At 40.5% G+C, this 25,613-nt stretch overlaps 1 protein-coding gene across 1 annotated transcript; it reads right to left on the bottom strand.

Moving 5' to 3' along the window:
• Positions 1 to 1,578: 1,578 nt before the first annotated feature.
• On the bottom strand, positions 1,579 to 25,348 carry RBM34 (RNA binding motif protein 34). The gene is made up of 11 exons (XM_055308997.1): positions 25,224 to 25,348; positions 24,962 to 25,136; positions 24,417 to 24,541; positions 20,519 to 20,747; positions 19,740 to 19,799; positions 15,620 to 15,663; positions 6,695 to 6,778; positions 6,474 to 6,537; positions 4,867 to 4,906; positions 4,507 to 4,625; positions 1,579 to 1,918 (listed from the first exon to the last, which is right to left on the bottom strand). Exons 1-11 carry the CDS (start codon positions 25,280 to 25,282, stop codon positions 1,637 to 1,639), a joined length of 1,281 nt encoding a protein of 426 aa, XP_055164972.1. The 5' UTR covers positions 25,283 to 25,348; the 3' UTR covers positions 1,579 to 1,636.
• Between the last annotated feature and the right edge of the window lie 265 nt (positions 25,349 to 25,613).

Consider the following 25,613-nt stretch of genomic DNA (forward strand, 5'->3'; position numbering starts at 1 on the left):
ACAAGAAAATTATACACCATATACTCTTTACCTACAGTGATAGTCTATAAAGTCTATAGGCAATGTATCTTCATATAAGTTTAACTGAAACATATGGAAAAATGCTTAAGATTATCAAGTAGTATTTACTGAACCATATTTATGAAAAACTAGATGCTAAGATGATGCTAAACATGAAATATCTACTCTCTGGATACGGGAAAATAAGAGCTCTAATTTCTACAAATTATATTTTAACCTAGTAGGTTTTCCTGGTGCTATGCCCAAAAGGCAGGATTTTAAAAATAATCCATAATGGGGCACCTGGGTGGCTCAGTTAAGCATCTACCTTCAGCTCAGGTCATGATCACAGGGTCCTGGGATCGAGCTCCACATCAGGCTCTCTGCTCAGTGGGAAGCCTGCTTCTCAATCACCCTCTCCCTGCTCCTCCCGCAGCTTGTACTCTGTCAAATAAATAAAAAATCTTACGGATACCTGGGTGGCTCAGTGCTTAAGTACCTGCCTTTGGCCCAGAGTGTGATCCCGGAGTCCCAAGATTGAGTCCCACATCCGGCTCCCTGCATGGAGCCTGCTTCTCTCTGCCTGTGTCTCTGTCCCTCTCTCTCTGTGTCTCTCGTGAATAAATAAAAATCTTAAAAAAAAAAATCTTAAAGTAAAATAATCAGTAATAACTCACTGTTTCTCAATCCCCTCACCTACCTAAGTGATACACATAAGACTCAGCACTCCTGGATTTCTCCCACCCCTCCCTCCTGGGCACAGAGGCTGCTTGGTAAGTTCTGTGAGCGGGCCAACATCTACAGCATAGGCTTGAGGCCAAGGAAAATGAAATGGTATTCTCTCCCTTGTTGAATTTTATGACTTATTTACCATATTTCATTAGAAAATATCCTTTAAATGGGGTTTTTTGAATGGCTGTTTCATTCTATTGCATGACACTAATTTAAGAATACCAAGTTTTCCTGGAAGAATATTTGTTCAAATTAAAAAACAGAAATAAAAGTTGAAATCTGCTTGACAAGACAGTTTCCCAAGGACTTCAATAACAAGTTTAATTACTGGTTAAGAAATCAAAGCAACAAGTCATATAAAGTCCTTGGGTTTATTACTACTAGGTTGATGAAATAAAATAGAAACCCAGAACTCCCCTTTTCACAAGTTCAAGAGAAAGGATGAAGAATGAGTGGCTATTATATAACAGCCCTTAAAACCCTTTCTTCTTTGGGACTGGGGTTTGTATTAGATCAGTATTCCAACTCTGTCTAGGTCCAGCTAGTATTAAAGTGCGTGTATTTTTTAATTTACTCACTTTATTCTCATCTCAATTCTTGAAATAACCATCTGAAGTGTTAATTACATACTTCTAACTTACACTAATACATAACCACTAAAATTCTAAGTGTTTACCCTAAGTCTAAAATCATCCCTTATACCATCAGCAGAAACACATAATCATGGTGACTAATCTGCCTACATCCTAAAACAAAGGCTTCAAAGATGTTATTACAATGTGAATAGAATGAAAAGGTTTCCACGTTTCACACGCACCATCCATAAAAAAACTGAAACTCAATTCATGGGTTTACCACACCTTTATTACCAGTACTCAGCGGGAACTAAATAATCTTCGGGTGGTTACTTCCGTTTTTTCTGTTTCTTAGCGTGTCCACTTTTCTTTTGTCCTTTCTTCCTCTTCTTCTTAATGAGAACAGCTTTTTCTCCAATAAACAAATTTTTACACAGTCCTACATTTTTTGAAGCGGAATTAAGTCCCTCCTTAGGTTTACCAACATTCTTCAAACTGGGATTTGAATTTGGTTTTAATTTTTCTTTATTAACAGAACGCATGACTCTCAGTTTTCTTCCCATCAGTTCAGAATTATTTAATTTCAGAGCAAGATGAACAGCATCTGTATTCTGCAATAAAAATCAATATATTAATTTCTACCAAAAAATCCTCTGCCAAGAAACTAGTAAAATTCTGACTTGAATGGATTAGAACAATTTTTAAGCCTGCTCATAGACAGAAACCCCTCCCATTTCCATATCCAAGAGGTTCAATCCCATGGGTTTCAACAACTGTCCTTGAAGTGTCGTGTTCACCATGCTCCTCTTGAGTTTTCCCCCAGGAAGCACTCAGCTGCCTTGTCACAGTCAGGTAAATCACAATCCGACAGGCTTCATTTTTCTCATTGTAAAACGGGAGTTTCAGCCAAGATTAGTCATGTGCAATCTTCTAAATCAATGAACCTCCTCTTGTGTTAGTTGACTTGAGAGAAGGGAAGTCTGAAGACGCTGAGCTAGATGCCTTGCAGGATTTTGTTTATATTCCAAGTTCTATTACTTTTCCAGTGTAATATAGAACCACTAAATGCTAACAATCTTGAATATTCATATTTGTTAAAGGACTTTACAAACTTATCAAGCAATAGTAGACAGCAGAGAAAGTGATGTAACTCCAGTTTCCAGATGGAAACAAACGGCTGTGACCACCTTTCTCAAAAGCTACCTCATAATAAAACATAGCAAGAGTATTAAACATGGTCACGTCTCTTTCATGACAGAGCAGAAAGCTAGCTGAGGACAAAGCACAAGCGGATTCCCAGGTGGGATATGTGTGACATTCCTCAGGCATTCCTTGGGTGCCCTTAAACTAAGGGAAGGGAAAAACAAATGGTTAACTGATAGAGATGACAGTCCTGTAAGTGTGAGTGTCCATCAGTTTACAAATGTCTTAGTGATTTAGGAGGAAAAAGCATTCTTATCAATCGCCTAACTCCCAGAGACCCACAGACTCAATTTCCTGGAGCCTTAACATCACCCTCCCCTCCACAAGGATGTGGGAAACAGAGGAAAAAGGGAATGTAAATAAAATTAAATTAGTTTATAATCTGTGGCCCATTGACAAATACTTGAGATAGGCAGAGTATAATGTTCCTCCAGGGAATTCTCAACTCTCTTAATTTTTAATGCCTACCAGAGGGAAAAACAAACTCCCTTAGCTTGACAATAGCCAGGGCTCCAGTATCCGAGTCTTCTTTAGCATATTAAAGTCCTTTTTGAAACCTCCCTTTGTCCTTAGCTCCCCTAAGTCCCAAGTAAAAAATCAAGTCACCCCTCGCACTTAAAATGCAGCCCTTTCTGTCCATGGGTCCTGTCCCTGTGCTTTTAATAAAATCACCTTTTTGAATCAAAGACAGCTCAACAATTCTTCCTTGGCCTTCAGCTCTGGATTCCAACACCAACACTCCAAAAACTACGTCATTTGGTGCCCAACATGAGGTATGTCTTCTTTTCATCTGGACTGAAACTCAGCGCAAACTTGGTGAGTCCTTTCACTTCTCATCTTTTACTCTCATTTTTTTTAAAGACTTTTATTTATTTATTTATGAGAGACACAGAGAGAGACAGAGACATAGATAGAGGGAGAAGCAGGCCCCTCACAGGGAGCCCGATGTGGGACCTGGGCTGGGATCGCGCTCTGAGCCTACTGGGCCAAAGGCAGAGGATCCGCTGCTGAGGCACCCAGGCATCCCTTTTACTCTCATTTCAAGGGCTTTTCAAGGAATATGGTCTCACTGGAACACTTTCATGCTAATTGTTCAAGTTGCAATCTTCTAGCCTCTGGCTAACTCACGAGAGGAGAAAGCCTGCCTTTTGGCTAAAAGTTAAGCACCCTTGATAAAAAGAGAAGACCTAGAAACTTGATGCTGTCTTTATTCCTGTCCTCATACAAAGTTGTCTAGGGGATGCCTATGTGGCTCAGTGGTTGAGCGTCTGCCTTTGGCTCAGGACTCGATCCTGCAGTAGAGTCCCGCATCAGGTTCCCTGCATGGAGCCTGCTTCTCCTTCTCCTTCTTCTGTCTCTGCCCCCCCCCCCCTCTCTCTCTGTGTGTGTGTGTGTATCTCATGAATGAATGAATCAATCAATCAAACAAACAATCTTAAAAAAAAGTTGTCTCTCTTGGGCACAGGACAGCCACGTAGGTGACTAGCATAGCTGCCAATCTTAAGATTCCCATGTAAAGTTTCCTCCTTACTGGTCTATGTGATCTCCTCTCCAAATCTCTCATCTAGCAGCTTCTTGCCACCAGACCTCCACTGGAGCCAGCCACAACCTGTACCCAACTGAATTAAAACCCAACCAGGGAAGGTTTCCTAGGGAAGTTGGTTGTAAATACCACATGTGTTGAAATGTCACTTAGATCATGATGGATTTCAATCTTTTTCCACTTCATGGAAGGTGGAAATTCCGAGATTAAATACCTTACGTATTCAGTACCTAAAATATTACTTACTAACATTAATATGGAGAAAGAGTGAACTGTAATGACTTTTGATGAGGTATAATGACAGAAACGATAGTCTATCATGGCAGGTTCTGAGTTTAGGTTTCTGAAGATGTAATCTGAAGGTGACAGTGAGTTATGTCTGAATGATGAAAGAGCAGTGACAGCCTGTCCAGTGCATTTCAGAGAACAGTGACAATCACTAGTCTCCCATACCTCAAAGAGCACGTAACCGAATCCTCTGCCAACTCCAGTAACTCGGTCTCTCACAATTCTTACTGCCACAATACTCCCACAATCCAAAAAGTGTTCCTCAACCGCAGATTCTTCAACTTCTAAAAAGAAATTCAGTCAAAAATATAAGTAAGAACAGGATTGCCTTAGAAAGCTGGAGATGTTTAATAATGTAGCAAGTTAACATAATACAGCTAATATAGTGAGCCCCATGAAAATTAGTCACATTATACTCCATACTTTTTTAAGTTAGTTTTAAAGCAAAACATCGTTATTATTTAGTTATTATTTTCCTGTTATTTTAATGATAAACAGGTGCTTTATTGGTTTAAATGAACTTACTGTACGGGAGATTTCCCACAAACACTGATCTCTTGTCCCTCTGAAACATAAAGAGAATAAATATAACTAGAGCAGCAAATGGAAACCATCCTAAAATGCACTCTTTCTCTCGCCCCACATATCTGACAGATCTCCATTTCCTGATTTATTTTTTTTAAGATTTTATTTATTCATTTGAGAGAGAGTGAGAGAGAAAGAGAGTGAGCACAAGGGGGAAGAGGGAGAAGCAGGCTTTCTGCGGAGCAGGGAGCCCAACAAAGGGCTCGATCCCAGGACCCTGAGATCATGACCTGAGCCAAAGGCAGAGGCTTAACTAACTGAGCCACCTAGCCGCCCCCTCCACCTTCTGATTCAACTCATACCAGTCCCCTGTTTGAGTGTTTCTTCCTTCTTCCTGCTCCAAAGTGAGTGAGCATAAGAGGAAATAGTTATTTTTTTTTATCACAGCTAACAGGAACACATGGCCGTGCTCAAAAAGAGCATGCTAGATTAGAAACTGTCTCTGTACCGGGCCAGACAGCAGGTATGCCAGGCTTGGCCAGCCGTGTGGTCTCTGTTGTAACTACCCCACCACCCCTGCCATCCACCCCCGCCCCCCCATAACACCACATTAACATGTAACCTAATGCATATGGTTGTGTGCTATTAAGACTTTACTTAAATAACACAAGCAGCAGATGGATTTGGCCCTCAGGATGGGTCAATGGTCAAAGCCAGAGAGGTCATTTCTTAGCCATGGTAATGCACCCTCTTTTCCTGTGGTGAGCCCTTATAAAGTAGCCTTTGCTCACTGTGAGAGATATAAACTGCAAATCTGGGCAGGTTGCTCCTGCATTTAAACCTGTGGGACTGCTCCTGGATAAAATCCGGACTCCTCAACACAGCAGGCCACTCTTCGTGATTTGGCCTCTTCCTAGTTCCTCAACAGCAACTCTTACTGCTGTTCCTCCTCACACTCTACCTCTAATAACTGTATCAAGCTCTTGCCGGTCCGAAGCCAATTAAATTTTGGCCTCCACTACACATACTATTTAAAATTTCTTGGGCCTAGATAACACTGACTCATCTTTCAAGTTTGACAGAGCACCTGTTCTCCTGGAAGCCCTCCTTTGTCCCTTCTTGCTGGCACCTCAAGTGTCCCTATCCTAAGCTGCCAAAGCATCTGGTGTACTTATCATAAAATAGAGCCACAATCAGCCTGTCTGTTCTGTCTTCACCTTTATACTGTGAACCTCTAGAGAAGTGAGACTGTATCTCAGCACTGCATGCCTGACATAGAGTAGGGACTCAAAAACTGTTTAAGGAGCAGTTTACCTTTCTCAATCTCAGTATGTGAAATAACATGTCAGCCCCAGTGATCTCCAATATCCCCTCCAGGGTAACTCTCTCTAATTGCTTGATCTAGGAGTGGTGGGTGGAAGCTGTTGACTGAGGTCCTTGTGCCACTCTGGGCACCAACACTATACCACAAAGGGCAAAAATGTTTCCTTCTCAGCTTCCTCACGCTCACTGCTGATTCCATTCCTCTCCTAGCAAAACCTCAGAAGAAAACGTTTCATTTTATGAGACTCTAGTTAAGTTCTTTACACAACTCAAGTACTACTTACAGATGAAGTCTCAGATGCAAGATCAACTCTAATACGAAATCCATCTGCAATTTGGGTACCATTTCTGTATTATAAATACGAAGGGGAAAATGGCTGTTAAAAATAAGCACCGAATATTAACTGTAATATTCACTCTAAAGTCAAACCAAAGAATAACACATGTACTCATACAATCACTTAAATACAATCATTCTGTTCAAATATCAAAGAGATAAAATTACCTTTTCAAGGCTTTTGTAGCAGAGCTCTCGTCCTTAAACACAACATAAGCATTAATATATTTCTGATCAGGATGAATTTTACGTCTATACAACAAGAAAAGACAATATAAAAGCTATTAATCTCAAAGTCACTAAAAAAATACAGCTTATTTCCTTCTCACTTTCAATCAATACCTATGACAAGAATTCCTGGGGGGAAGTTTCACCTCTCTCTCTCTCTCTCTCTTTTTCTAAAGATTTTATTTATTCGTTCTGAGAGACAGAGAGAGAGAGAGAGAGGGAGGGAGAGACACAGTCAGAGGGAGAAGCAGGCTCCATGCAGGGAGCCCGATGCAGGACTTTGATCCCGGGTCTCCAGGATCACATCCTGGGCCAAAGGCAGGTGCTCAACCGCTGAGCCACCCAGGTGTCCCAGTTTCATCTCTTTTAATAACTACTTAATAACAACTCAAAAAATCACACACGACTTATACAGATATTGGACAAAACATGTAACCTGTGCCTCCTTATTAGTCATCACTACAAGAGAGCAAGCAAGGCCACCCATGCAATGCTACAAGGCTAGAAATGATCATCTTAGCTGCAGCTCTGTACTTAACACACATATAAGTAGATGTGACTGCCAACTTGATTCATCTTACTGTAAAATAAAAACTACACAAATGTGTATAGCTTAGAGAAATATCAAAGATCAATACCCTTGCAGCCATTGTCCACCCCAAAGCCTCTCTCTGTGCCTCCTCCCCCCCAATTTTACAGAAACCACCTCCTTGCATGTCTACGTGGTTTTGTTACTCAAGTGTGTACTCTTTGATTATACTTTGGTCTTGTCCATTTGGGGACTCTGGAAGTCTTCTGAGTCTGGTTTAGTCTGTAGGATTCCCCCCCATCTCCTTTTGTTTTTTAAGACTTTATTCTCTCTTGGCAGAGTGAGCACATGAGTTGGGAGAAGGTCAGAGGAAGAGGCACAGGCAGACTCCCCACTAAGCAGGAAACCCGATGGGCTCGATCCCAGGACCCCAAGATCTCAATCTGAGCCGAAGTCAGACACTTAACAGACTGTACAATCCAGGTGCCCCTGCAAGGATTCCACTTTTTTCTCTCTTTTTTAATAAAGATTTTATTTATTTATTTATTTATTTATTTATTTATTTATTTCCAAGAGACATAGAAAGAGAGGCAGAGACACAGGCAGAGGGAGAAGCAGGCTCCATGCAGAGAGCCCAACACAGGACTCGATCCTAGAACCACGCCCTGAGCCAAAGGCAGATGCTCAACCACTGAGCCACACAGGCGTCCCTCTCTTTCTTTACCTCACTGTTCAACCTAGTGAAATTTCCAAAGCCTGGATTTTATTGTATACAAGCTAACAATATAATTCAATGTGTACCTCTGTCCTTGCGATTTCTTGGCAAATTGGCAGCCAGATCCAGAGGTATGATCAGACTCAGACTGCACCCCTTTGTCAGGACTAGAGGTAGTGCTGTGTTCTTTCAACGGAAAACATGTCATGACTAGTTTTCACCTTAGTAACTGCAGTTATTGCTGCTCAATGCCTACACCCACTAATTCACTAGGTTTCCAAAATGGTCATGTAATTTAGATGTGACCAATCAGCAAAAAGGACCTACTAATGACCAGAGATTCTTCTCTGAAGACACGAACCTATTGTTTTTGAAGTAACAAAAACACTAATAAACGAATGAGTACCATCAAGAAAGATACTAGGAAACACCAGAGCATTATTCATGGCACTCTGTAATAATATACAACACTATGTGATAGTTTTATATTGATAAAACTAGCTATGATTTACTGAATGCCTAATATAATATCGGGTACTGGTTAGACATTTTATGTATTTCATTTAATCTCACATCTCTGACATGGGTGTTACTTTTCTGATTTTATGGATAAGAAAGCTGAGACTCAGAGAAGTGCCATGATCACAAGGCAAGAAGTGGCAAGCCTAGGACTTAAAACACACCTACGTGACTCCAGGGACCCTACTCAGTCTGTGCAACACACATTTGCTGACAACATCCTAATTAGCATGTCCTACAGCAATCCTGGTGTTGTCATGTTTTCATCCTCTCCAAATTCATATATTGAAATCCATTTAATGCCCAATGTGATGGTAATAGAAGGTGAGGCCTTTGGGCGTTGCTAATGTCATAGGGTGAAATCCTCATGAATGGGGCTAGTGCTCTTAAAAAAAGTACCCCACAGAGCTCCTAGTCCTTTTTTAAATCTTATCTCACAATATAAAATGTGAGGACACAGTGAGAAGGCACTGGCTATGAATCAGGAAGCCGACCCTCACCAGAATGCAACCATGCTGGGACTCTAATCTCTGACTTCCCAGCCTCTGAAACTGTGAGAAAGAAATTTCTATTGTTTATAAAAAGCCATCCAGTCTGTGGTATTTTGTTATGGCAGCCCAAATGGACTAGGCCTAATCCCAAGACAACCTAAATGGAAAGTGACTTTAAAAACTCTTAATTGTACTGTTACTTGAGGAGAAAGGATCCTTGGCACAGGGAATAGGAGGGCAAGAATGCAGTTCTGCTCCCTTAGATGTGGCAAGAACATGTTTTGTATCAGGCTTGATAAATTATTTTTTTTAAAGATTTTATTTATTTGGGGATCCCTGGGTGGCTCAGCAGTTTAGCACCTGCCTTTGGCCCAGGACGTGATCCTGGGGTCCCGGGATCGAGTCCCATGTCGGGCTCCCTGCATGGAGCCTGCTTCTCCCTCTGCCTGCGTCTCTGCCTCTCTCTCTCTCTCTATCATGAATAAAATAAATAAAATATTAAAAAAAAAAGATTTTACTTATTTATTCATGAAAAGAGAGACAGAGAGGCAGAGACGCAGGCAGAGGGAGAAGCAGGCTCCATGCAGGGAGCCCGATGTGGGATTCGATCCCGGGACTCCAGGATCACAACCTGAACCAGAGGCAGATGCTCAACTGCTCAGCCACCCAGGTGTTCCTTGATAGATATTTAAAAACACTAATGACATCTACAAGATACAAAGCCAAGAATAGCATCATTCTCACCCTAAACAATAAGAAGCCAGATAGCCTGTAACATTGTAAGCCACCAGAGCTGAAGACAAAGTGAAACCCAGCAGCCTGAACCCTAAGCAAAGATCGGTCCACCTCAAGAGACAGGAAGCAGCTCTGGTTCACAGGACCGGTGCCAGACAAGCGAGTTGGACTGATTTTAGCTAATATTTAATTCTTCTCCCTACAGAGAGGGCTAATCTGCTAGGGCAGAGGCAACAAACCCTGTCACCCCTAGGGCACAGGGGATATACCCTTGAGGCTGGAAGAATGGAGGCCTCCTGTCACAGTGAGGAGTGGGAAATGGTCTCCAGCACAAGACCCACCAAAGGCATCAGGCAGAGAGCATGGCTGCCATGAGAGGGAAGACCCCCCGGACACACTGACACAGGGACAGACAGGGCCTGCCAGCATCTGCAGCCGAGCCAGGACATCAGTGAACCCCACAGCCACCTGAACAGACCACTAGAAAACAGCACTCTCTACACTGGATTTGAAATAAGATTTGAAACTTCTGCTCTTTAAAAGACACCCCTGGGACACTTGGTTGGCTCAGTGGTTGAGCATCTGCCTTTGGCTCAGGTCATGGTCCCAGGATCCTGGGATTGAGTCCATCAGGCTCTTCGCAGAAGCCTGCTTCTTCCTCTGCCTGTGTCTCTGCCCCTCTCATGAATAAAATCTTAACAAAAACAACAAAAAAAAGACACCCTTAAGTAAGTTAGCCACAGACTGGGGCAAAATATTCAAAGCATGTACAAGAGAAAAAGGTCTTACATTCAAAATAGAGAATTCCATACAACTCAATACTAAGCTGGGGCCCCTGGGTGGCTCAGTCAGTTTAGCATCCAACTCTTGATTTCTGTTCAGATCATGCTCTCAGGGTCATGGGATCGAGCCCCATGTTGGGCTCCACACATGGAGCCTGCTTAAGATTCTGTCTCTCTCTGCCCCTTCCCCATTCTAATAAAATAAAATAAAATAAAAAGACAAGCCACCAGAAAACAGGCAAAATTTTTCAAATGACACTTCTTCAAATAGATACAAACTGCCAATAAGCACATGAAAAGATAATTGATATCCTTAGTCATCAGCAAAACAGAAATTGAAACCACATGACAAACCTTCTGAATGGCTAAAAATTAAATGACTGACAAGTGCTGGTGAGGATGTGACACAACTGGAGTTCTCACACAACTGGTGGGATGTAAAATGCTGCAACCACTTTGGAAATTATCTGGCAGCTTTTAGAAAACTGACATACCCTCAAGACCCAGCAATCCCACACCTCCAGATACTTTAGCAAGAAAAATAATTTGTATACCAATGTTTTTAGAACCTGTAATTCATGATAGCCCCAATCCTAAATAACCTAAATATTCATCAAACTGGTGAATGATGAACACATTTTGGTACAGCCACACAATGGAATACTTCTGGGCAATAAGAAAAAAAGAAAGAAAGAAAAAGAAAAAGAAAAGAGAAAAGAAAAGAAAAGAAAAGAAAAGAAAAGAACAAGCCACTGAACATCCAGCAGCATGAGCGAATCTCAAAATCATCATGCTGAGCAAAAGAAGTAGGTAACAGTTATCTCCTGCATGATGAGTCCATATACATAAAATTCTAGAAAATGCACGCTAACAACAGAGCCAGGGTCAGTGGCTGCTTGGGGATGGGGTGGGGAGGCGAAGGCAATGATACAGAGTGATGTTAGTATTCAGAATCTTGACTGTGGGAATGATTTCATGAGCACGTACATATGCTAAATTCATAAAATTGTACATTTTAAATATATGCAGTTTATTGAAGGTTAAGTGATGCCTTAATAATGTAGAAACAAAGCCAAAGGAATAGACTATATGAAAAAAACAAAATAAGTTTTACGTGGCAAAATCCTCCAAGCAAAATAGCAGCTAAAAATAAGGAGAAATATTCATTAACTCAAATTACTAAAGGCTGATTTCCTTAACATCCACATATCTATGAGAAACTATTCAACAACAAAAAAATGGAAAAATGATGGTCAACAACTCAGATAAGCACAAAAGACTCCTGAATATATGAAAAGATGCTTGCTCACAAGAGAAGTGCAAATTCCAAGTATCATTTTTCACCTATCACTGAAAAGCTCAAAAATCTATATTTTGTAAAGGTGGGAGAATACACATCGGTTACCATCTCGAGGATAGCACTCAAAATTACAAATGCAAATACATTTTTGACCAAACAATTCCACTACTAGAAAGTTTATCCTACAGATAATTCTCACATGTACAAAATTACATGAAAACAAGGTAATTCACTCCAGTCTTATTTGTAATGGCCACAAGACTGCCACAACACATCAATGTCCATGAGTGGAGAATTTGCTGACACAAGTTATGGCATACCTTACAGAATACAGAGATGCTCTGAAAAAGAACAGGGGGATAATTTTTACACTGATAAACATCTCCAGTTTATAGTAAGGGGAAAAAAGGAACATGTGGAGGAGTATGCACATTTAATACTACTAAGTCAAAAGTTATATGTGTGGGGAGTAACATATATATGTGGGTATCAGTGTGTAAGCACATAAAATGTCTCTAGGAGGTTATACAAAAAAGTAAAACCAGTAGCTGCCTAGAGCAGGAAAATGGCTAAGGGAAAAAGTCTAGGAGAGAAATTTTTTACTCCCTCCCCACTTTTTTTTTTTTTTTTAAGTAGGGTCCATGCACAGCATAGAGCCCAACGCCAGGCTTGAACTCATGACATGAACTGAGGTCAAAAGTCAGACACTTGGGGATCCCAGGGTGGCTCAGCGGTTTAGAGCCTGACTTCGGCCCAGGGCGTGGTCCTGGAGTCCCGGGATCAGGTCCCACATCAGGCTCCCTGCGTGGAGCCTGCTTCTTCCTCTACCTGTGTCTCTGCCTCTCCCTCTCTCTCCCTGCATCTCTCATGAATAAATAAAGAAAATTAAAAAAAAAAAGTCGGATACTTAACCAACTGAGCCTAGCCACCCAGGTGCCACTCACTGCATACACTTTTATACTTCATTTTTAACCATTTGTTTCATTATTTGTTCAAATAATTTTTAAAAAATTTTAATTGGGGGCTGGTATCACAGAGGCCAATGGCAATCAGAGTGTGAAAATTCCATTTTTCTGGCACCAAAACTACTTAGGGCTATTGTACACTCCTATCAAGATCTTGGTTTCTGTTGACACTTGGGCCCTTCCAGCCTAAGAGAGGAAGAGGCCTATATGGTCTGAAGAAGGCGGCCTGTGTCTTATCAAATTTCCCATTCCTTACAGCTGGACAATGCCCTGCGTATGGCAGGACTGACATGTTTGGTTACCCAACAAACATTAGTGGAGTCAGTAACATATACTAACACATACTTATCAAGTGTTAACTATATACCTGACATTGTATGGGTATGGGAAAAAATTGGCAGAAACTCAGCCTGCCAAACAAATCTAAATTAGGGATGAATGTAGAAACAAACTCACCAAAATGCTCAAAGGGACCACCTAATTCAAAAATCCTGTTATTGTAGGATTCCCAGGAATATTTTTAAATTTAGAGTATAGTCAACACATTACATTAGCTTCAGGTATAAAACAGTTTCAAATGGAATCTTTTTTTAAAATATTTTATTTATTTATTCATGAGAGACACAGAGAAAGAGGCAGAGTACAAGCAGGGAAGCAGGCTCCATGCAGGGAGCCCGACGTAGGACTCGATCCCAGGACTCCAAAATCACACCCTGGGCCAAAGGCAGGTGCTAAGCCGCCAAGCCACCAAGGGATCCCCTGAAATTTTTTTTAAAACTTTATTCAATCAGTACTGGCTGAGGTAACTAGGGACTTCTTTTTATTGAAACATAATTGACATATAACATTAATTTCTGTTGTACAATATGATTCGGTATATGCATATACTATAAAATGATCACCACAAGGAGTCTAGTTAACATCCATCACCGCACACGGTCACAAATTTTTTTAACAGTGAACACAAGCATGGGGAACAGCAGGCAGAGTGAGAAGCAGGCTCTCACTGAGCAGGGAGCCTGGTGTGGGGCTGGATCCCAAGACCCTGGGATCATGACCTGAGCCAAAGGCAGACACTTAACGACTGAGCCACTCAGGTGCCCCTTTATGATGTGACCTTTTAAGATCTACTCTCTTGGCAACTTTCAAATAACCAATACAGTATTATTACTGTAGTCGCCATACTGCACATTACATCTCCATGACTTATTTAGTTGTAACTGGAAGTTTGTACCTTTTGACCTCCTTCACCTTCTTCACATAGAGAAACCACCAAAGGGTTTCACCACAGAGAAGTCTGTGTCTTTGAATTCTTTTTTTTAAAGATTTATTAACTTTAGAGAGAGAGTGTACACGAGCAGGGGGACAGGGAGAGGGAGAGAAGCAGACTCCCTCCTGAATGTGGAGCCCAACACAGGGCTCAGTCCCACGAACCCGAGATCATGACAGGTAGCCAAAACCAACACACTCAACTGAGCTACCCAGTTGCCCCTTGAGCTGTTTTTCAGTCACTGACTTACTTTACTTGGCTTAATGCCTTCAAGGTCCATGTTGTCAAAAATGGAAAGATTTCCTTCCCTTTTTTTCGGGCTGAATAATATTCCTGCATGTACATGCGTGTGTGTGTGTGTGTGTGTGTGTGTGTGTCCCCGTTCATCTATTGATGGACACTTACAATGCTTCCACGTCTTGGCCACTGTACTGCAATGTTTTCAAAGTATGTTATTTTATATATTTATATATATTTTTTATTTATATATATATGTTATATATATAAAATATATGGAAATAAGTATTATATATATAAATGCTATTTAGGTTTCATGTCCAGCATGGAGCCCAACGTGAGGCTTGAACAAGAGCTGAGCTGAGACTAAGAGTTGGACGCTGAATGGCATGAGCCACCTAGGTACCCTGACGGTATATTACTTTATTTTATCTATTATAACTGTACCTACATTCAGATGTAATCTGTATAACTATTAATATATCTATATCAAATATATACATCTGTTTGTAAAATCTATATTACATGTGCTAGTTAGAAAAAAAAAAATCCAAGATCAGAGATTAATAGGAAACACTGCACTTAACTGAAGGTAAATGAGAAATAAAGGTTTACACTTTAAACTGTACAATCTTATATTAACATATAACATTTTAAATGTTATATGTCAATTATATTTCAACTTTTAAGATTAATGAGAAATAAAGGAAGAGTAAAGAAACTTGAATGTCTTATCCTTGGCACCAAGTGGATAGGATAGGGGAAAATTCTCTGAAAATATGAACCACAAACCATACTACCAGTCTAGTTCCAAACCCTCAGAGAGCCTGAAGTGGTATTAGACTGGCAGTACCCCCAGGTGACCAACAGAAGCAAACATGGAACTCTGGAAAAACCTAACCTACCAACAACAACTATGGGCCATTCCGGACTTTCAGATGCATCCTGACTTCAAATTATTAAGATATGGGAAAACGTGTGCCTTAGAACTGATAAAATATGGTATTTATGATTTATACTAGAATATCTGGGCACAAGACTTTCTTATTCTCTTCCAAGCACTATGCTCAATTAAACGCCCTTGAAATTTTTCATGGTACATTTTCTAGTAAGTTATTTTATAATACTTTCTGTGACTCTACCATTTATTTTAAGGCTTAAAAGACAAAGATCTTACAAGTTTATATGCTATTACAGACGTAAGAAAATGGTCAAGTATGACGTCTTACCCAAATATAAAAATCCATGAAAACATGATCTCAACTTTTAACCAAAATGGAAAAGAGTTTAAATCTACTCCCTTTCTGTAATTATAAACTTACTTTATTGCTGCCAACTTTTTGGACAAAGTTCCCTCTGCTGGAACCTTTTAAGAAAAAAGAAAAAAAAAGAGTATTAAAGAAAATTCATTATCTGAAATATTACTTCAAATTAATTGTATTTTAATTAACTGAATTCTAAATATCTTACTCTGATGTGATCATTTAAAACATTCGAGAGAAATACTGAATCAGAAACAACCATCCTAATGTTATATGAATGGGACCTGGAGGCTTAGAACAAAGTATTCCAATGACGTAAGACCATATTCAGATTTCATAGGCATTAACTTTCCATCTAGACGGAAGTAGACATACTGTGCCCTTGAACTGTATCAGGTGACCCAAAGGGGTCTCAGGTCATGAGAAGACACTGATGGTGAAGATGAATATGAAAAATTAAGGAAAACTTTTATAAAATAAGCTTGGAAAAAGGCAACATTTCTTAAATTAATATTTTATTGTAAATTCTACAGGATTTGAGATATGTCAAACTAAATTGGTAAATAATGTAAAGAAATATTATTTCATCCAAATGTCTAAAAGTTGATAAATGCCAGCTGGTAAAAACAAACAAACAAAAACAAAAACAAAAAAACAAAAACACCCCATGGTATCTTTAATTGGGCAAATAAGGGAATCCCCTTTACGTTCAAGCTCACTTTAGTTTCAGTCATATATAGTATTCATTTACTTATTTATTTAAAGATTTTATTCATTTATTTATTTGAGAGAGAGAGAGAGAGCACAAGCAGGAGGAGCAGAGGAAGAGGGAGAAGCAGACTTCCCACTGAGCATGGAGAACACAGAGCTCCATCCCCGGACTCTGAGATCATGACTTGAGTGGAAGGCAGATACTTAACCAACTGAGCCACCCAGGTGCCCATATATAGTATTCCTTTAGTACTATTTAAGAGTAAATGGGGACAATTTACCCAAAGGGAGGGACAACTTTATGGAGTAGATGGAAATTCAAATCAACAACTGTGACTGTTGGGATATACCAATATGGTCAAGATACTGAGAAGGCAAAGGTGAAAAGAAATAGACCTGCAAGTTCACAGATCAGGAACACCTATGAATGTCAATTTAATTTAAGGCAGTAATTATAAATCTCTGAAAATCTTTCTGTCATCCAAAATATAGCAAAACTAAGGAATTCTCAGTTTGTCCTGTTCAAACTGCTAACATACAACATAACAGTGCAAGACATGAGAAATGCCCAAGTGAATTATCAATAGGTGAATGAGAGTCATCAACACACATTTATTGGGTGCCTGCAACCATCTAGATCCTATTATTGAAGATACAAATGAATAAGTGTAACATAAGGCAATAAGGTACAAAAACAATTTAGAGGAAAAAAAATACCACTTAATGGTATAAAGTATCAGAAAAAACTCGAGTAACATTTTTTTTTAAATTTTATTATTTTTTTTAAAGATCCATTTATTTGAGAGAGACTGCACTGCATGCAAGCACGGGAGTGGGGGAGGAACAGATGGAGAGGGAAAGAGAATCCCAAATGGACTCCACACTGAGCCCATTGCAGAGCTTGATCTCACAATCCTGAGATCATGACCTGAGCTGAAATCAAGAATCGGACATTTATAACTGCCTGAGCCACCCAGGTACCCCAGAATAAGTCACATTTTCATTGTCTACAAAAATACAGACAGTATCTTAATAGACAAAATGAGATTTCAAGAAGGATGTCCAACAAGACAAATGAACTGAGCAAAAGGACAGGAGTGAGAATACCCAAGTGTATGGTCAGCATTGAGGGAAGCTTCAGAGCTGCAGAAAAGTCTCATGTGGAAGTACACATGGCCTCAGAGCCACAACATGACAAGTGTCAGGCTATGAACCAGGACAGATTTCACTCACAGAAAGAAAAATGTAAGAGGTTTAGGCAATTCCATATAGGTTTGATGTGTATAATGTGCAGGTACTGGTGACCCAAGGATGAGCAAGACAAACAGTACCAGCAATCACTGCTTTCAGTCTGGTGGGACACACGAACAATGTAGTAATTACAGAAGTGTATCATAAGGACCGTGATGAAGTATAGGGTGCTAAAGAGTGCACAGCAGGGTCAGCAAACAGACCAGTAATCCAGGGACAGGGAAGAATCTGGCCAGGTTCCTCAAAAGTAATACCAGGCCAAGGTGTGTGTGTGTGTGTGGTGTGTGTAATAATCCCGAGTTTCACTAAGAATTTTTGGGAAAACTAAGTTCACAGTGGGTATGCTGAACAGAAGTAGACTGAGGGTAGAAACCATAACAAGCCTCTGCAACTATTCTGGCAAGAGGTAATGAGGAGTTAGGTGGAACAACGCAGGAAGAAAGGAAGGACTCTTGGGGAAAAAAAAAAAACACAGCTAAAAAATAGGCAGGGATACCAACAATAAAATAGGCTGAGTGGGCAACGAGTCCAAGGCAATGAAAAGGAAGCCTTGGTGGCACTAACTCACACAGAACATCAGCACGCAACACGGGATGGGGCCAGGGAGAGTGGAGGTGGACACAGACATGCTGAAACCCGGGTGCCAAAGATACCCAAGTGGATGTGTCAGGGACAGATCTGATAGGGAGGATGGGACTCCAAAAGGCAGACAAAATATATATGAAAAGAGAGAGAAACAAACACCATGACAGAATCATGGAGACTGCCAAAAACCTTGGGAAATGTCTATTTTTAAGAGAAAGAACACATGCGCCAAGTGTGGGGGTGGTGGCAGAGGGAGAGGAGTCTTAAGCAGACTCTGGTCCAAGCGAGAAGTCCAAATCAGGGCTCGATCTCATGACCCTGAGATCACAACGAAGGCAAAACCCAGAGAGTTGAACACCTAACAGACTGTACCCCTCCCCCCCACCCAGAATTGTCTACTTTTAGACAAGAGGGCAGTTTTGTCCTCTGGGGACATTTGGCAATGACTGGAGAAACTTTGGGTAGTAAGAGCCTGGGTGGGGAGGGTGCTACCAGAATCTAGTGGGTAGAGGTCAAAGATGCTGCTAAACATCCTCTAATGCACAGGGCAGCCTCCAATAACAAAGAATAATCTGGCACCAAACATCCATATATCAAGGCTGAGAAATCCCATTTTAGAGAGTCACATGAGGAAGAACAGTTAGAAACAGGGAATAAACTTTTCTTTTATTCTAATGTGCATTAATTACATTTAAAAAATATAAATGAGAATAAAAAGAATGATGCTATTTCATGCTCCAAGAAGCATGGCTATAACTCGTCTATAGAGTGTTCAGTTGGTGAAATCAGATATCATCTCCTTCTATAAAGGTTTAATATTAAATTGATTTGCAAAACAAAAACAAAAATCAAATTTGTCTGCCTGGGTGACCGAGTGGCTCACTCTGTTAAGCATCTGACTTTTTTTTTTTTAAAAGATATTATTTATTTATTCATGAGAAACAGAGAGACAGAGAGGCAGAGAAACAGGCAGAGGGAGAAGCAGGCTCCATGCGGGGAGCCCAATGCAGGACTCGACCCTGGGTCGCCAGGATCACGCCCTAAGCCAAAGGCGGTGCTAAACCGCTGACCCACCCAGGCTGCCCAAGCGTCTGTCTCTTGATTCTGGCTCAGGTCATGACCTCAAGCCCTACATCTGGCTCTGTGTTCAGCAGGAAGTTGGCTTGGGATTCTCTCTCCCCCTCCCTCTGTCCCCACCCCCAAGCCCCAAGCTCATGTATAGAGTATATGTCCGCTCTAATAAATAAAATCAATCTTGGAAAAAAAATTAAATAGAAACTTTGGCTTCCTACGCTCGGAATTTAAGTACTGTTTGCAGTAGTCACACAAACTTTCTGTATTGAATGCCTAGGATTCTAGAAATGCTATTCAACATGTTTTAATGTTCTGCAAACAAGTCACACATCCACCCTCCAACAATGGTATCATTTTACTATGTGAACTCATTAAATATGAACAGAATCCAAGTGCCAGCACTACATACTAAGAGCATCTCTTCTCTTCAATTAGATTTGAAACTGTTGATTCAAAAAAGTTGTGCTTCTCCATCTCGCTAATACCAACATGTTAGTAAGTCTGACTTAAATGCAATACATTTTAAGATTTGCAATTTCAAGTTGGGGAGAACACATACCAAAGAACGAAATCGTACAGAATCTATTTGTCCATACTCTCTAAAAAATGATTTCAGCTTCTAAAAAAAAGAGAGGAAAAAAAGTATTATCAGTTTACTTTTAGAACATCAAATAAGTGCTATAAAAAGGAATTAAGTAAAACTGATAATATTTTATTGCCAGGTTTTATTTTAAGACTATTTCAGGAATAATTGACTATTCTAATATTGACTAGATAAAAGACAAAAAATTTGGCTGAAAGTTATATATATATATATATATACATACATAGATGTATATATATATATCATACATACACACAACTCAAGTTATTACTACCTATAAGGTACACATTTTTGTCTTTCAATCTTTTATAATCTTTACCAGATATAAATTATAAAGGTAGGACTTAATCAACTCCACACAATGGAAGAAACTTAGGATGTATGCATCCATTTATAAAACAAACATTCATTGAGCCTCTTACTATGCACTAGGCACTATTTCAGGTTTATGTTCTAGTAACATGTAAAAGAAATAGCTAGGAGAAAAAAGAAAACCCTAATAGGAGGCCACTGCAATACTTCAAGAAGATTTGCAAAAGCTTGTATTAGGGCACTGACTATGGTAATGGAAAGGAATGGGTGTATACTGGAATCAATCTAATTAGTCTAGTCATTTATAATGAAGTCAGTATGTTAATAACTTATTAATCATGCACTTATTCAATGAAGGAAGAATAAACTAAGCTATGAATTATTAACACTGAATCTTTACAACATGCAGATTATACACTTACCTTCTTATTACATGTGACAGGCAAATTCCCAACAAACACAGTTCTCTCATTCTTTAATCTCTCCTCTTCTTGGTTGATTTCAATTTTCTTTCTTTGATTTAAAACTATGTGGTCTACATCAAGTACTTTTTTATCTGCTACATTAATACCAGATTGAGAATTATTCCTTTTCTGTTCCTGTTTTTGATGAATTTCTTCTTCTAAATCACGACTTGCTAGAGTGTTTTTCCTTTACAAGGCAAAAGAAAATAAAGAGCAAAAAGAAAAGAAGAAATGAGTCCTGGAAGTCAGATGTAGTATTTGACAAAGTACAAGGATTAGAAAATATTTCCACCTGTGCTTTGTACTTACCGTAGAGTCTGAGATTCTCTCTTTCCCTCTCCCTCTGACCCTCCCCCTACAACCTCATACACATGGTCTCTCTCTCTCACAAAAAAACTCCTACCTACTTTTGCTTCCCTAAATATAAACTTATGATTCATAAATATATGTAAATTTAAAAAGCAGCATTCTCAAAGTGACTATTTTTTCCTAAATTTTGACCAGTATTACTCTTCCACTAGAGCATAAGTTCCACTGAGGGTTCATGTCTAGTTTTTCGTCCACTATGGCATATAAAGTACTGAGCAGGAGTGAAAGGAACCAAGACAACATGGTGAGGTAGGAACCAGGTCAAGGACCATGACTGTTAGGAAAATGTGCTTAGACAGTATCCCATAGAGTCTAAGGAGCCACTGAGGACTTTGGAGATTGCCTAAAAAAAGATCATTTGGGCAGCAGAGCAGAAGATAATTATGAAGAGGTGAAGGGTGGAAAAGGGAGATCAATAAGAAGATAGTTGTAACAGCATACTATCTAAAAAGACAACAGACCAACTAGAGAAAGAGAAGGATGGAAAGGCAGAAAAAGGTCAAAGAGATCAGCATCATCAGGACTCAGAAGCTGATTAGATGTGCAGGGAAAAAAAAAAGAGTGTAAGATGACTCCCAAGTTGTTGGCTCAGGCAACTGGAAGGCTGGTGGTATCACTCATGCAGAGGAACAGGCTTGATGAAGATAAACAGCTCAGTCTGAAGCATTCTGAACTTAAGGTGCAGTTGACTCTTGAGCAACATGTATGAACTCCACTTACAAGTGAACTGTTTTCTAATAAATATAGTACAGTACTATAAATGTATTTTCTCTTCCTGATGATTTTCTCAGTAACATTTTTTTCTCTAGTTTACTTTATTGTAAGAATAAACACTATACTAAAAAAGCAACCTACAGAATGAGAAGATATTTTCAAATGACATATCAAATAAAGGCTAGTATGTAAGATCTGTAAAGAACTTCTCAAACTCAACACCCAAAAAATAAATAATCCAGTCAAGAAATGGGCAGAAGACATGAACAGACATTTCTCCAAAGAAGACCCACACATGGCCTAAAGACACATGAAAAAAAAAATGCTCCTTGTCACTTGGCATCAGGGAAATACAAATCAAAACCACAATGAGATACCACTTCACACCAGTCAGAATGGCTAAACTCAGGAAACAGCAAATGTTGGCACAGATGCGGAAAGGGGAACCCTCTTCCACTAGTGGTGGGAATGTAAGCTGGTTCAGCCACTCTGGAAAACAGGATGGAAGTTCCTCAAGAAGTAAAAATAGAGCTACTCTATGACCCAGCAATTGCACTACTGGGTATTTACCACAAAGATACAACCGTAGTGATCTGAAGGGGCACGTGCACCCTAATGTTCATGGCAGCAATGTCCACAATAGCCAAACTGTGGAAAGAGCCCAGATGTCCGTCAACAGATAAATGGATAAAGAACATGTGAGATATATAAATATACACAATAGAATATTACCGAGCCATCAGAAAGGATGAATACTTGCCTTTTACATTGATGTAGATAGACTGGAGAGTATTATGCTGAGTGAAATAAATCAATCAGAGAAAGACAATTATTATATGTTTTCACTTATATGTGGAATATAAGAAACAGCACAGAGGAACATAGAGGAAAGGAGGGAAAAACTGAATGGGAAGTCATCAGAGGAGGAGATAAACCATGAAAGACTTAACTACAGGAAACAAACAGGGTTGCTGGAAGGGATCCAGGGGAAATGGGGTAATTGGATGATGAGGACACGGAGGGCAGCCTGAGTGGCTCAGCGGTTTAGTGCCGCCTTCAGCCCCGGGCGTGATCCTGGAGACCCGGAATCGAGTCCCACTTTGGGTTCCCTGCATGGAGTCTGCTTCTCCCTCTGCCTATATTTCTGAGCACTGGATGTTATATGCAACTGATGAATTACTGAACACTACATCGGAAACTAATGACATACTATATGTTGGGGAATTGATTATAAATAAAAAAAAATAGAACTATATATAACATAAAATATATAAACGTGTATTTTATGTACTGTTTATGATACCGGTAAGGCTTCTGGTCTATTAGGAGGCTATTAGTAGTTAAGTTTTGGGGGAGTCAAACTTATATGTGGATTTTTGACTGTGTGGGGGTTGATGCCCCTAAACATTCTATTGTTCAAAGGTCAATTGTATACAGAAAATATAGATGCAGATGTCAGCAGGTAAACAGATTCACAGCTCAGGAGATCAGGAGAGAAAACAGAACAATGCAGCCGTGGGCATAAATCAAGTTGCTCAGAATGAATGGCAGGAAAAAAGTCAGTGACCAAACACAGAATCCTGAGGAAAATCAACATTTACAGAGCAGTCAGAAGAAAAGGTACCCACAGTAGCACTGAGAAGAAACAAACAAGAGGAGAATCAGAAGAGATTGCTACTTAACAGCTGCAGATAAAAGTACCCATGAGAAATACAAGAGAAGACTCACGAGACAAAGGCTTTATTGTCTATTAAATATGGCAACTAGGTCAGCATGGCTCCACTGAGCACTGTTTCAGAAGTTTGGTCAGATCACAGAAAAAGAAACACAACAAGCAAACAATCCGACTACAAGTTCATGGAAGAGAAAACAGATCAAGAAAAGAAGAGAACACAAGTATCACATTTTTCTGAAAGCTTGACTACGAAGGGAAGGAAGGTAGCAAACGGAAACATGACTATAGGTAGGGTTTGGTTTTGTTGAATTTCTCTTTTTAGGATGATAATCTTGAGCACATTTGTATAGCAGACAGAGGAAAGATACAGGAAAGAAAAGAAAATGGATATATTTGAGGACATAATCCAGAAGGAGGTAGAAGAGGTCTGTAGTATACACAGCAGAGGTGACTGATTTAATTTGGACAAGGAAGAAAACATCTTTCTCTGAGGGAAAAGCAAAGACATTAAGGATATGCATAAATACACTAAGTAGGAGGTCAAAGAGTAGTAGTGAGTAACTGTTAGCAATGAGCAGCTGTGACTAGGTAACATCATCAATAGTGATAGAGAAACGAGACTTCAGGGGCTTAAAGGAGTGGCTTCACACACTGAGGAAAGGTACCTGGGAACCTGGATGTGACTGCTATTTGGATCTTGATCAAATCAACTGTAAAGAAAAACTTTTTAAGCTAATGGCAGAAATCTGATCTCCAACTTAGTAAACTTAAGAAAACAAAACTCATCTTCATGTTGAATTATTTACACATTTAGATTACAGATCTTAGATTTGCTTCCACTTAATGAGGGAGTCATGAATGGGGTCAGGATGAAACAAGACTGGCCAAGTATTGGCCACTACTGACACTGGGTATGTGAGGTTCTCTTCTCTTCACCCTTTTCAACTTCTGAATACGTGTGAGATTTTCCGTAATAAATTTTTTTGTGTGAAAATTAGAACTACAAAATGAGAAAAAAAGATGAACACTGCAGGTGCAAAATCTCAATTTCTTTACCATCTAATTTCTTCAACATCAACTTAAGAGAATTCTACCAACCTTTTGTCTGCATCAGAAAGTTTTTTCTTTGCTTTCAGTGATTTTGAAGGTTCTTGCAAAAGTGGTCTCTGAATTTGAGATGTACTTTCTTCCTCCTCATCCCGTTTCCTTTTCTTGGTGGTTTCCTTTTAAAAGTCATAAGTTATGTTTGAGATCTCACCTTTTAAAATCATTTAACAGACTTTCTAAATTAGCAATTTTTCTGTCCCACTGGATGTCCGGTAGTGAAAGGTTGCTTAAATTCTCTCCGCCCCACTCTGGAAACCACGCACTGAGAGGTAAACTGCTCGGGTTTTTTTTTTTGTTGTTGTTGTTTGTTTAAAGATTTTGTTTCTTCCTGAGAGATACACGGGGAGAGGCAGAGACATAGGCAGAGGGAAAAGCAGGCTCCCCGCCGGGAGCCTGATGCGGGACTCGATCCCAAGACCCCGGGGTCACGACCTGAGCAAAAGGCCGACGCTCCACCACTGCGCCACCCTGCGGCCCCGGCTGCGTGTTTTAGAAGCCTATCTAACGGGCCCGTCGGAATAGCACCGGGGACTTACTTTAGGCACAGGCACGTACACGGGCTGAAGCTGAGGCTCTAGAGAGCTGAAGAGGGACGCCAGCCGGGCTGCGCGGTCTCCGGAGGGACGCCTGCCCTGGACCAAGCTGCTGGCGACTTGTCCAACCACATAGTCTCCGGTCAGAGCCCCGCGAACGTCGTCGTCCGGGCGTTCTCTGGACACGGACGCCACAGAGTCAGCCATGCCACGTCCCACCGCTTCGCCCGCCCGAGCTCCCGAAGACTTGCCTCGTGCCACTCACCCTTCCTCCGCACCTCCCTTTTTCTTCCGTTTGTTCTTCCCTTCCACCAGCATCCTCATCCCACGGCTCCAGACACACCAGCCGGCCCGCGAGCCCGCACGCGCGCCCGCACGCGCGCCCGCACTTCCGGCTCTCGGCTACTTCCGCTCCCGGAGCCACGCCCCTTCCGCTCTGGGCTGCGTGGGAGCGGGAGGCCTCCAGCCGCTCGGGGCTGGGCTTCCTGGAGCAGTTGGACCTCTTCAGGTTCGGAAGCGAGAGAGGAGTGCTTGGGGCTCGGAGTGTAACCGAGACTCTGCCAGACTGGGCGTGGGGTATCGGCCCAAGCGGAGGGAAAACACGGTCGAAAACCCCTGAATCATTGACGGGGAGGGAGGGAGGGAGGGAGGGAGG

The sequence above is a fragment of the Nyctereutes procyonoides genome, unplaced genomic scaffold (assembly GCF_905146905.1).
Source record: "Nyctereutes procyonoides isolate TBG_1078 unplaced genomic scaffold, NYPRO_anot_genome, whole genome shotgun sequence".
In the NCBI taxonomy this organism is placed as follows: Eukaryota; Metazoa; Chordata; class Mammalia; order Carnivora; family Canidae; genus Nyctereutes; species Nyctereutes procyonoides.

Coding starts and splice junctions, on each gene's coding strand:
- RBM34 (XM_055308997.1), bottom strand. CDS start 25,282: ATGAGGATGCTGGTGGAAGGGAAGAACAAACGGAAGAAAAAGGGAGGT. Junction 6,779..15,619: donor AAAAAGTTGGCAGCAATAAA/GTAAGTTTATAA, acceptor CTTGTTGTATAG/ACGTAAAATTCATCCTGATC. Junction 1,919..4,506: donor TCGGTTACGTGCTCTTTGAG/GTATGGGAGACT, acceptor TTTTTATTGCAG/AATACAGATGCTGTTCATCT.